At 38.5% G+C, this 13965-nt stretch overlaps 1 protein-coding gene across 1 annotated transcript in view; it reads right to left on the bottom strand.

The window, feature by feature from the left end:
- LOC124254483 (protein bicaudal C homolog 1-B-like) overlaps nucleotides 1-12519 on the bottom strand; it is a 139612-nt gene extending 127093 nt beyond the window's left edge. The window contains exon 1 of the mRNA XM_046688292.1: nucleotides 12143-12519. Within this exon, the coding sequence (XP_046544248.1) occupies nucleotides 12143-12371 (229 nt within the window). The 5' untranslated portion in view covers nucleotides 12372-12519. The remainder of the gene's footprint in view (nucleotides 1-12142) is intronic.
- Between the last annotated feature and the right edge of the window lie 1446 nt (nucleotides 12520-13965).

The raw sequence follows: 13965 nt of genomic DNA, 5'->3' as shown, positions 1-13965 counted from the left end.
TGATAAACAGATCTAATGGTCTGGTGATCTGGTTGATAAACGGATCTAATGGTCAGGTAACATGGTTGATAAACGGATCTAATGGTCAAGTAACCTGGTTGATAAATGGATCTCATGGTCAGGTGACCTGGTTGATTGCATGTCACTGAATCCCACATGGAACGATGTTTTTGATACTGACCACAAGATTGTCTGGCCGAGAATAAATTATTTACAAACTAGAGTCACAGGAATGGTACAGAGTGTGGGACTAACCAAGAAACAGATATATATTAAGCACCATGCATATTTCATCTGGTGTTGACAGTGTCATGGTCTGTGGCGTGAAGCTCCTCTGTTCGCTCCAACAGCAGCAACAGCGGACATTAGTGTGTCAACGCCAGTCAGTGCCTGGGAACTTATCATTGTTCTCTTGGCAAACACTGGAGGAGGAATCAGATAATGGCAACTTGTCCTCTCTGTACATAGCAATCAATCAATGTTATTAGAGAAACTGTGCCAATCGAAGTAACAAGACAATATCGTTGTCCTCTTATTATCCTCTTTGTAGACAATGATTTATTAAATATCTATTTTGTATCAGCAGTACCATTATGTTTCCTTGTGATTAGGGCTGCTACAAATACACTATGAGGCAAACATGAAATTTTTAAGAATATATAGAAACGAATACGAAACAATGTCCCAAATATGGACTTACCTCAAACAGGGACTATGCTCTACAGTGAGATGTGTTTTTAGTGTGTTCTTACAGGTTATCACTCTTTGGTAGGGCTGACTATGGATATACTGACTGTCTGAGTTTGGTTTTACGCCGCTTTTAGCAATATTCCAGCAACATCACGGCAGGGGACACCAAAAATGGGTTTCACACATTGTACCCATGTGGGGATTCGAACCTGGGTCTTCGGCGTGTCGAGCCAATGCTTTAACCACTAGGCTACCCCACCGTCCAACTATGGATATAGATCATAGAGATAGATAAATGTAAACTAAATATCAATCGATTATCGATAAATATCAGTGATGTGAATCTGCCAAAAGAGAAATAAATGAATATATTTCACATCAATGGTGAGTGGTGACATGGTTTTGCATAGGTTTATTTACAAAACTTTATTCTGAATATAGTTTGGAAGCAGACCATGAATAAAGACCTAAATTTGTATATTGTGTGAGAAAATGAAATCTTTTTTCTATCAGATACTATCATATCAATAATCGTCAATAAATTTTCCTGTCAACGATATTACCGATTTTCAATCATTTTAGAGAGGTCCTACTATTTGGGCTTGGAGTGAGGTGATTTGGGTGGTTCACAGTTAATTAATATATGAGTATCTTGGATAAAAAATAAAACATCAGAGCTCATATAACAAAATTAATCTGATAATGATGTATGGTTGGTCCAAGGTCTTCAAGGGCACTTTCTTATCCACTGAGATTCTGTTTATAGAGGTGAGTCCATCGTGGAAGTGTGTTTATGCAACCTCTGCTTGGTCAGCTTTTACTGAAGTGATAGTGTGATCACATTTGGAGATGTGTGATTGGCACAAAGAACTGCATCAGGGGACAGGCTCAGTGGGTGAGTGAGTGAGTGAGTTTAGTTTTACGCAGCACTCTGGTGCATGGTGGCTGATGAAATAGCATCAAATACTGGCTCGATTATTTACAGACCGCCGCCATAGAGCTGGAATATTGCTGAGTGTGGCGTGAAACTAAACTCACTCACTCACTTCAGTGGTTACAGGGACGGTGGGGTAGCCTAGAGGTTAAAGCGTTCACTCGTCACGCTGAAGATCCGGGTTCGATTCCCCACATGGGCACTATGTGTAAAGCCAATTTCTGGTGCCCCCGCCGTGATATTGCTGGAATATAGCAAAAAGTGGCGTAAAACTAAACCCACTCACTCACTTCCGTGGTTACAGTGTAAAGTCAATTCTTCTTATTCAAAGAATCCAAATTCTGAGGACTACTTGACAAAGACAACAAGAAGTTGTTAAAGTATGCTGTTAAACTAAAGCGTTCCTTCTGTTGATACAAGATGTACAAGTAATTATATCTTAATTACTATGTTTGAAATTTCCAATCTCAAGATTTATATAAGTGCATACCAAAATAGATCAATATCAAAATATTTAGGATCACCTCCCTAATGAAGTGTGTCATCCATGAGAGTATTATCATTGGGACTCATTTCACTCCAAAGCACACAGTCAATACTTCATGTGTTAAGAACATCCTCCACTGCCCTTTACGATAATAAGTACACTGATATTGGTCTTGTCAATGGGTCTCGGTAAGGTGGAGCAGATCAATAGCGACTCTCTCCACCCCCTGGCCTTGTCAACATGGCCCAACACTGTCTCACTGTTGTCCAACACTAGATCGGGGTGAGCAGGAAAACACAAAATGATCACGATCGTAGACAATATAATCTGATCTCACCGCACCTGAAACATGAACCGGCAATCGTGATATGTTGGAATACTTGTAAGTGTCAGTTGGGAATTTGGTAAGAAACTGAGTATATACGTGTCATTTTGAGGGTTTATATCATAGTGAGTGAGTTTGGTTTTACGCTGCTTTTAGCAATATTCCAGCAATATCACGGTGGGGGATACCAGAAAAGGGCTTCACACAATGTACTCATGTGGGAATCGAACCAGGGTGTTTCGCATGATGAGTGAACGCTTTAACCACTAGGCTACCCCACTGCCCCCTATATTATAGTGCCATGTGTAGAACTAACTACCTGTTCACAGTCTAACTAGGGCAATCATTCTCCAGTAAACTACTCTGCAATAGGTATTTGAATGACAGGAATACTACTTGAAAGAACTGCCAACTGGTTTGAACATAGTGCCCTCATCAAAGCATTCAGTACCCAGACAAAGTGTCAAATTGAAAACTTGATTCAAGTGAGTGTAATCAACACTTGTCTCGTTCATCAGGCACCTCACCAACTCGGGCTAGGAATCTAGCCACCACATGCTATAGGCAGTGTTTAACAATGTAGATACATGCAATGTTTACACAGACTCTCAATGAAAGGCTTCCAATCAATACCTTCACAATGTCTGGGAAACCATAAAATATTCAACATCAAAGATCAATTAAGCCCAGCTTCTCCTCATTACAAGAGTACTGATAAGACAAGTTGGCCCAATCAACAGATGTAGGTCATTAGCACATTGATAAATTACTAAAATTTACCTGACTGTACTAATAAATTGAAATAAACATAAACCTATCCTAAAAACATCACGGAAATTCATTACTCGCTACTCACACAAACAAAAAATACAAAACAGGTGTATTATCAGTATAAACCTAATGAAGAATGAGTCATTTACTCTTCAAGAATTCACATACACAATACCTTCTGATATCAATAATATATATCATGTACCTGCTTGCTGTCAAATTCATACTGAAACCAAATTGCACTTACATGAAGCATTCTTGCAAACATAAGCTTTGAAATATCAGCTCACTTAGTTGATTAAATACATAGCTGATATTTCAGCAAAAGCAGTGGTTTGTAAGTCCTTTACAGTACGTCAACATCAGTCAATAAAACTTCTAAACTTGACGATACAGTCGATATAAAAACACATGCAAGTAAAATTTTACCCAGTACTTATCATGCAAGATTATTCTTCCAACTTCCTCTGTTTGTAAACAGTAAAAACTTATGCCTGGAGTGTAAAGCGTTGAACTGACCAACTTCTGTGCCAAACAGATAAGTGATGTTATTTGCTTTGACGTCAGCATAACTGATAACATCCCAATTGTCTGAAAAGTTTTGAGATGCAATTCATTGTAGCGATAATTCCAGGAGATATTGCTTCATTTCACCCAAGCAATATCTCCTGTGGAAGGCAATCTTGGATGATAAATCATTTATCCACCAAAGTATGAATACATGATCTCTCAATGGTTACTGAACTAAATTAAAAAATACAAATGTTTGGCAGCTCTGTAAAATCACCTGTACCTGATACCTCAGTATGACCAGAGAAACTTGTACATTTGTTCAAAGATTCAGATATGAATTTCAGCAAGGATCATGATTACATAGCAGTATACAAAACATATTTCAATGAGCAAAAATAAATTTTATCTGTATTTAGATAAAAAAAAAGTTATAATTAGTTTCTAAGCACCAAGATATTTTTTACAATTTTTTAATATTCTCGATTGCAAACAGACCCTACTCCTTGGATCAAAGTAGCAGCATTCTGCAAACTGGTTTCCTTTCACATTCATGTAAGGGTTAGAATATTGATCTTCAGTAACCCATGCTTGTCGTAAGAGGCGACTAACGGGATGGGGTGGTCAGGCTCCCTGGCTTGGTTGACACATATCACTGTATCCCAATTGCACAGACCGATGCTCATGCTGTTAATAACTGGATTGTCTGGTCCAGACTCGTTTATTTACAGACAGCCGCCATACAGCTGGAATATTGCTGAGTGTCGCTCCAAGACCAACTGTATGACAAATCAAACTGGGCAGAATGTGACTTTTAATGTATATTTACCAGCAGACTGTTTAATGGCTATTGTTTCATGGCATTGATTTCATTTGCTAAAAACATTACATCCAGTTGTTATTGACTGCCATCACAGTGAACGGAGGCCCAGAAGTGATTGTGACATGCCTCCATGTAATTAGGGTATAGGCCATTTCTGCTGGATTGATCATTCAAACAAATAATGAATCAGGGATGGCGAAAGTTTAGTTTTGATGTTGAATGGGCTGCCAATTAGACTCTTGAGCTTCTCACTTATATAAGAAGAAAGAACATGTCCTTTGGCATATTTCCTTGTAATTTAATTGTTGGTCTAGTGGTCGGTATAATGAGCAATTATTCACACTGACAGACAAGTCAAATCAGGTTGCTGGGGACCTATTCTGGAATCCCCCCAGGGATCTATTCTAAACCAGAATCAGCATGGGGAGATCTGCATAGGTTCCTGGGATCCTTATCAGATCCAGAATCCCTTCCATGTGTTGAAGTGTGCAAGATTAAAGAAGCCATGCAACAGTTAACACTTTAATAATCAAGATTTAGCATATCACATGTGGGTGTCCAAAACCTTCTGCAGTCTTTTGGTATCCGATATATCCAGTAGTTTTGATGTACCTGCTGTAGATCGGGTCAGCATTTACCAAGCGGGTTCAACAACTAGTCAGGTTTTACATCCTTTCCAGCAGTTTCAAGCCTTTCATGTTTAGACACCAAGGAAGAGCTGTACATACTGCATGAATCATATGCCAATATGGGCAAATGACAGATAAATATCTTGCCTTTCATTTTTCAGTAAACATGATAAAAAGATTTTATATAAAAATATGGAATAACCTTGAAAAACCATGAAATCTTCTGGAATTTTAGATCATTTCATAACACTGTGGGAAAGTTTTGAATGTAAACAAGAACTTTAACACCTATCAAGCAGCAGGTCCTTCTAGGAAAACAGTGTATATCCTTCAACATGCATATTATATGGCTAAAAAGAGTTTGATACACCACGAAATGCACTCAAATCGTAGCCAACATTACATGTGCTTTAAACATTTCCCCCATCACACAGATATCTCTTCAGTTTGAAAGAACAATCCTGTGGACTTGTTGAGAAAAACTTGACCACCTGTTACCCATAATACTTAAACATCGCCATAGAAACAGTTCAGACATGAACTGCATACTTTGGAAAAAAACACCAAGTTTCATGAATCGAGAGCTATCCTTCAACATGCCAAGATTGAAGTCCGTTCGTTATTACACAATCTCCACATCAACCCCTCTTAACATCGACACAGCCTTACAAAGCCACGATTACCAAGCCAGCCCACCTCTCTCAATCTGAGTAGATCACCTGAAGACAAATTACTTTGAAATGGGCGTCAAAGAGCTCCTGCTCTAACTAAGAGATGCTGTAAAACATATCCAGCTGTTGCTATCAAATAGAGGAGGAAGTGCCACAATCGCCAAGTGGCTTCCATTTTTATTGCACGATTATTTCAACATCCCTTACGTGTCAAAATATTTTGGCATAGGTTTATGGTACGCTGTTAGCGAACAATTACTTTCTGATACTGTTCTTGATTACTCCATGATGTTGTGAGAAGCCTCCTGCATCAAGGTCAACTTGTTATCCATGATTAATCCCGTGATTACAGAAAATCAAAAGGTACTAAAATACTACCCAGTTTTTGTTCCGTTTATTGAAACCGGTATCTGGTAATCATGTTGCCATGTCCGTTGAATGGTGCGGAGATTGTGTTTATTACGTCGCAGAGAGGTAAGACGTCACTAGTAGAGCTATTACTCAAAGGTACATAAATGTTGGCTTGTGTTAACGGCAGAACAGCTTGGCAACTACCATGAACACACATCAGCAGTCATTTGTTATGCAAATGAGCCAAATACAGGAGAGATCATAAAAAACACCTCAAGCAGAGGAAACATGAGAACATGGGGGGAAATAACAGAAAATTAACCATCTGGGGGCAGGGTGACCTCAAACCCTCGCCCCAGATTACATACAATATGTCAGGGTCATTTTAATTGTCTTATGGATTGATAAACCAAACAACAACAATCTTTGTTTCAAGAAATATTTTTTCAGACTTTGACCTAGTTTGAAGCTTTTACTAAAAATCATCTGACATTTTTCTCCATACTCCTCAATTGTGAGTGCTTCCTCTTCCACTCAGCTCCATAAGCAAATCAGGCCATGTTTCACAAAAGCAAACACTTTTGATGAAAGTCACATGGCCGAGGAAATAACGTCTCTCTGGCTTATGAAGAAACCTATGTCTTTGTTTTCATAGGCAGCTAGTATGTGGAAATTCCAGATGACATTTCTGCAGCCAGTATTTGATGCTATTTCATCAGCCACCATGCACGTCCCACCTGGCCACAATACGGCCACTGTTATACCACGTTCCAGCAGCCACCAGAACTGGCGCTCAAAACGATGGTGGAGGCGCTGTTGTACCTCAGGTAGACTAACGCTCAGTCCCTGAATATATATAATTTTGATAGTAACAAACAAACCCATTTAAATTGAAAAGGAGCCTTAGAGAGTTGGGAGATTCTGGGGAAATCTAGACTTGCTTCATTTAGGGCTTTAGCACTGCAAGGAGGGCTAAGCATTAGGGGGAAATAATGTGGTTCAGGGACAGTGAGACAGACTATACCTCAGGTTTCAGCTATATCATTTGATTCTAGGAATTCTTAGTCTTACAAACACTAAGATCTTGTCATAATGACATTGCACATAGGGTTAACACAAGCGTCTAATGTTGGACACTGGATTCTGTGCTATTACTAGTATTAGTGATACGAGCTCTTATACAACAGAATACTGGGGATTCTTATCAGGGTTCAGTATAACACATAATCCTATGGTTTCACCTTCTGTCTAATAAGTCCATAAATGATTGTGATTTGATTCACAGCAGGAAAAAGAGGGACAGGGATGAATTCATTGGGAGAGAAAGATATAGTAAAAACGATTATCACGACTGTACCGTGTCACTGTGCCAAATCTGTTTGAGTTTACTACCCAAAACGAGTCATGACATTATTTTCAGTAGATCTGTTAGTGTAAGGAATTCTATATGTATGTATGTATGTATGTATGTATGTATGTATGTATGTATGTATGTATGTATGTATGTATGTATGTATGTATGTATGTATGTATGTATGTATGTGTGGATGGATGGATGGATGGATGGATGGATGGATGGATGGATGCATGCATGCATGGATGGATTCAGCAAATCTTACTTGACCAAAAGAGATATTATCTGACTAGGGGCTTTAGACAAGTCGATAAGGACATAGCAACATTCATTTCAGTTACTAAACCTAGGGATTACTGGGCAGAACAGGTCATCGAGAACCCTAAGCTTGCTGCAGAGACAGCTGATGAGAACCGGGTGGTCACAGGTGTGAGTGGGCTGATTGTGGGTGATCATACACTGAAGGTGTGGATCAAGATCTCAAATATTTAAAAACCATGAGATATACGACCATTGCTGACTACAGCATACAAATGAAATGACAGTCTATGTGATGACTCTGATGTATGGGGTATCAAAGTACCCTAGCACATGAGAACACAGAATCCTCCTCTTAATTTCCAGCACTGCATGAGCAGAAACTCTTTGATAAACTTCTTCAAAGGGGAATGATTCCGCTGAAAAGCTCTGGTGGAAAGACATTCTCCTACACCTAGGCATAAACCCTTATAACAGCCATCTCTCCAAATAAAAGGTCGTGTTCCATACTGCATTCAGTATATCTGGGCAGCATGTCAGATATTAAGTCTAAACAGGTTTTTATCCATCTATCTATCTATATCTATTTATATTTATTTATTTATGTCTACACAAAACTGGTCAGGATACATGAGAGCATTTATTTAGTTAGTTAGTTAGTTTTACTCGCACTCAGCAATATTCCCACTATATGGTGGCGGTCTGTAAATAATCAAGTCTGGACCAGACAATCCAGGGATCAACAGTATGAACATCGATCTACGCAACTGGGATACGATGACATGTGTCGTCCCAGTCATCGAGCCTCACCACCCGATCCCGTTAGTCACCTCTTACGACAAGCATGGGTTACTGAAGATCAATTCTAACCCGGACCTTTACGGGTCTTATTTATTTAAACAGTCAGGATACATGAAGGCATTCAAATAACATGGAAGAGTTGGTCTACTGATCACTTGCAGCAATAACATGAAATCCTCCCTTGTAGACATTACCATGTTTACAACGTACATTTTATGCTTACATTAATCCTCAGAATACCTGAACTGATGAGCCTAAGCAGGTAATATAGAATGATGTTATCTAAATACCTTATACTCTGCCTAATCATTTTCATACTCTAATACCATAAATCAGAGTGTGCAAAAAGTCACCAGCCTGTAACTTAAAACAGAAATTCCTACTGGGTGAAAGATTGTGTTAATTATTAATTATTCCATATCGGATCCAAAAAGAATCTAACACAGACTGTTCCAATGTTCTCAAAACAGATCGTTCCAATGTTCTCAAAGGCATACAAACATAACTTTGAAACCATTACACATTCATAAGTCAATAGTTTTTCAAAACGTCAGAAATATTAATAGGAAACTTCATGTCAGAGCAATATGAGCCATACTTTATGTCCATCAACAGACATCGTCTGTCAATGTTAATTGATGGGTCACAACACATCTCCATTTTGACATGCTACATGAAGGATTCTAGTTTCAAAACATATTTTTCTGCATGAAATATCTGGTAAAGGCATTCCGGAAAATTGAAAATAGTAGGCATCACAAGAAATCTGTTATCAGGTTACAGAACATACATATCACATAACCTCACACTTAACACAGAACTAAACATTTTTACAACTCCTTACATTTCATTTACATTTGAAAATAAATGGAGAAAAGGGTTGTCATGGTAACCTGGTAAAAGGCTGTTTCATTGACATATGCACTTAATTATTACAGAACATACATTTGTTTCAAATAAAATAATGTCAATAAGCATGTAATTCCTGATTCATCTACTCCTCTGCTATCTGCTAACAATCATGGAGAATTTTTTAATTCAACAAAATATAATTCTGTTTAACGGTTGGTCGACACATCTTGCAACTAAAAAAGTGCCAAATGTTCAACATGCCGAATGAGATAATAAACTTTAAAACATTCTTTCTTTCACCAAATCTGCCAAACAAATTATGATTAACATGCTCTTTTATTAATTGATATAGAAAGGGAAATAACTCTGTAACTTGTCAACACCAAAACACTCCAAGCAGTTGTATTCTTTAATAGCATTTTATTTTTACTTCATTCCATGAACAATAGTTTGAATATAAAACCTGTTACTACAAAGCATGCTATTTCCCACTTGACATAAACACTCAAAGCACAGGAAACACTGAATATTGCTTATGGTGAAAAGATCAATATATCAACACTGACTGACTGACTGAGTTTGGTTTTACGCCGCTTTTAGCAATATTCCAGCAACATCACGGCGGTGGACACCAGAAATGACCTTCACACATTAATATATCAACAAGATGTTAAGGTGTTCCTGTACCAATCACATCAATCAGGCATGAAAAACAATGCAAGATCTGTTCCTTTACTAGTTGTTATTTTCACAAACATATCCTATTGTTATTTATTGAAAGCATCGCAGAAACAAAACGTTTCTATTTCCCTCCTTCAGACCTTCTCACACTGGTAAAAACTAACAATGTCTTACAAGGTAGGAAGTGAAAAATATGTTGAGGCCTGAGTGACCTACATAGCAAATCGTCACAGTGAGAGAGTTGGCAGTGCTGGCTGCTCAGAAAACTACCTGATGAAGTTGCTCAGATTAACACAAGGCTGAGAATGGACTGCTGTTTGTTTGATTGGATATCATTGATCTTATCACAGATTAATTAAGAAGGTGCCAACAGTATGAGTGAGTGAATGAGTTTGAGAGTGAGTTTGATTTTGCACCTGTGTAGCCAATATTCTAGAAATATCACAATTTGTCACAATAGGGATCAAACCTGTGCCTTCTGTGTTTAGCGACTGCTTCAACTACTAGGCTTCACACATGTTCAGTGAAGAAACTGTATGCAATATTTTACTACAAATGTTTAAAAAACAAGATGTCTTTGTAATGTAATTTGAAGGGGTAGAGAATTGGGACAGATATAAATATTTTTTCTTTCTTTTCTCATTTCAGTTTCTTTTATTCATATCTTTATTTAAATTTTTATCAAATCACTTTTTTAAAATACCTGTATATCCTTACAAAATGTATTTCTTTCTTCATATATAATTAACCAGGCTGTCATAACATGGTATGCAGACATCTATTTAAACTAAATTTGACAAAATTACTAACATGAAACAGACCACATGAAATCCAAATTACCACTAAAAACATGACACATAATACATAATGAATCGCTGATTTTAATCTTCATGCACATTCTGCTGTTTTGATCTTGTTGACAACTAATCCTACAGCGAGAGAGAGATTGCAAGATGTGACCTGGTCATTATTCATTGTAACAACACATTGTCATCCATTCCCGCAGGCACTGTACCTCAAGTTCTAACTGTCACATTGTACTTGCGAGTTATTACATGTTTCACAATGAAAGTTATTTCAGCACAAAGTAACGAATATAGAAACACTGTTTACACTTCACGTCAGCTATAGGTGCTGTATTGCCTCAGGGGGGTGATATGCTAGTTATATCCTTAGTTTATTCTTTCAAGATTGGGCTGAAAACTATATTAATCAGTGAAGATGAGACAAATATTTACCGTAAAAAATGAAAACAGTATAACCCTTATAAACTGACAGTATGCATTTAAACGGGTTTCCTGATATTGTACTAATCCAAAAATTTGATATATTTGTCAAATCTAGCTAATATACAAAAACGTATGCACACAGTTCCTCATTCTGTTTTTAGGTTAACTTATTTAATAAAGTCCAAACGTCAACATGTCGTGAGATTCTTTCGGACGAAATGACCACTAACTTGACTAAGGTGATGAGGGATATTGACATATTTTCCATGACAACTGTCAACAATGTCAGCGATCTGCACAAGACCTCCCGAGGCCCTCTACCGTCTATGTTGTTATTGTAAAACCCAGGAACTCCAGTTTACACTTGCCAGTTTATGTGACAAAGTATCGATTTATAACTAAACGCTATATCTACTTCGATCGGGCATGTACACGTTCAGTTGCTTCTCAACAGCCGAATCACTCGCGGCCGTACCGCACATGTGCTTGTCAAACTTCAGAGTGTATTCATTACAACTACTTCACATCTTATGGGGTATTCCGCTGACACACTGTGAACTCGATCAGCTGATCGGTGTAAATTAGATATATGGCAGTACGTTTGAACGCGTGTCGATGAGATGAACTTAACCAAATTGTCTGACAAAGTGAAGGGTCACTTGTTTATAGAATTCAAAGCAATTATTTAATCCAAAATGTTCAATCATACAGTTGTCATGTTAATACCATCTCCTAAACTTTGCCAAACCCACAAAACGTGTGTGAACGAGCTTTACCTTGTAGCATTTGCTCCAGTTTCTTCCGGTCTACCCGAAATCGGTCTTCCACAAAGTCTGGGTCCCGGTCCGCTTGGTCATCCCGGCTTCCAACAGAAGCAGTATCACAAAAATCCAAATTCGAATCATTGATGTACGGCGGGTCTCGCATAACATGCATCATACTGGACCGAACCAACAGGCACTCCGCCATAGCATTCTTGTTGTCATGTGAAAACGAGGCTGTCATCTACGAAAACGAGGCACGTAAGAAGCGTCGTCTGCTCGCATGCAATGGCGAGGCTCTACATGGGCGGATTCGTCATTTTCATATTATATAGTTCTTTTTTACGCTGACGCTTTTTTCGTTTGGAGTATTTTAACCCCCCGTTCGACAGATGAGCTCATATGCAGTAAGCTAAGGACCATTCTAACATGTACGGAAGGTGAGTCCAAGAGCAGTAATTACGATTGGCACCAATTCAAAGCGTGTGGTATATAAACCTGCACCAATAAGCTCTGGTGGGATTTGGTGCTCGCGGATTCAACCACATAAAAGTGATACCAACATGACTCACATCCAAAATGTAAATTAAATAGAGTCAAGTATTTTCATGAAGAAATGATGTTTTAAAGAAAGTGTTGCTGTGGCCAAAACAACTTACGTAGAGTTCAGTATTGCTTTAGTGAAAGCTTTACTCCGCTGTGAACATTATGTCCGTCATATCACGGCGTGCCAGCTTATATGGGCGGAAAACCCGAAATATTGCAAGTCTTCGCTTTCCAATAGAAATGAACATGGTTGTTGTCCCCGCAATATACAAGCCCTATTCGACGGTCGCCTGTAAATGTTCCAGTCTGGGTCAAACAATCCAATGATTGATATGAAAAGCACCGATCGACATCGTCAGTGTACGTTAACAGAATCAACCAAGTATCTGAACCTTACACACACACACACACACCACCACCACCACCACCACAACAACAACCACAACACAACACCATACAACACCACACACCACACCACATAGTCTCTCGTACAGACCCTGAAGCAATATATCCAAGAAAGCCCACGCAAGTCTAGAAAGTGTGGCAAGTCTAGATTTCCACAGCTTCAGGGTCTCTGAAAATGAAGAAAGTCTCAGGGCTCCTTTTCATTATATATTTGTTTTTTTTTACTATGAATCTTTTTTTCAGGAAAATATGTTCATTTCAGAGACTAGTTGTTAGTCTACCCACCACACACCTCACCACATCGCCCCAAACCCAACCCCAACCCCAACCCCCGAGCCCTTCTTGTGGGTTCCTATGACTCGCATAGGTGGCCGGGGACGTATTAGTGGCCGGAAACACCACGAGGAAAGTCCATACATGGGGATGGTCATTCATAAAACGTTTAGTGCGGTTTGTATGTAATCAAAGCACTCCAAGAGGACAAAAATAACCGAATCTCGGTCTTTCATGATGTAAAGTGAAACTTAGGAGTGTATATAAGACCTCTGTAAATTTAGTGCAGAAAAAGTTAGAATTCGAGCCCCTCTAACCTAGGAATACATGACTGTTGGTATTAAATCTAGCGTAACCCTGGTTATAATCAACCCGGTCTGTTTACAGCGTCAACACGTGTAATACCTTTTGAAACAACATACGTCTAGACCCGAGACTTCTTGATGAAAGGATCTCTAGCCGTAATCATAAAACTTACAGAATACATAATTCGCACACAAGGCTGATAAGGGGAAAATCATCAAACGCAAATGAAATGCGACAACATTTTAATATAATTTCAGACATCCCCGAAACAAAATGTAAAATCTTCCTGATGGTCTAATATGAAAGAT

Source organism: Haliotis rubra, unplaced genomic scaffold (assembly GCF_003918875.1).
Source record: "Haliotis rubra isolate DU_JTF1 unplaced genomic scaffold, ASM391887v1 Scf572, whole genome shotgun sequence".
Classification (NCBI taxonomy): Eukaryota; Metazoa; Mollusca; class Gastropoda; order Lepetellida; family Haliotidae; genus Haliotis; species Haliotis rubra.
The sequence above is the reverse complement of the archived record's forward strand: the minus strand, read 5'-3'. Positions and strand labels throughout refer to the sequence as shown.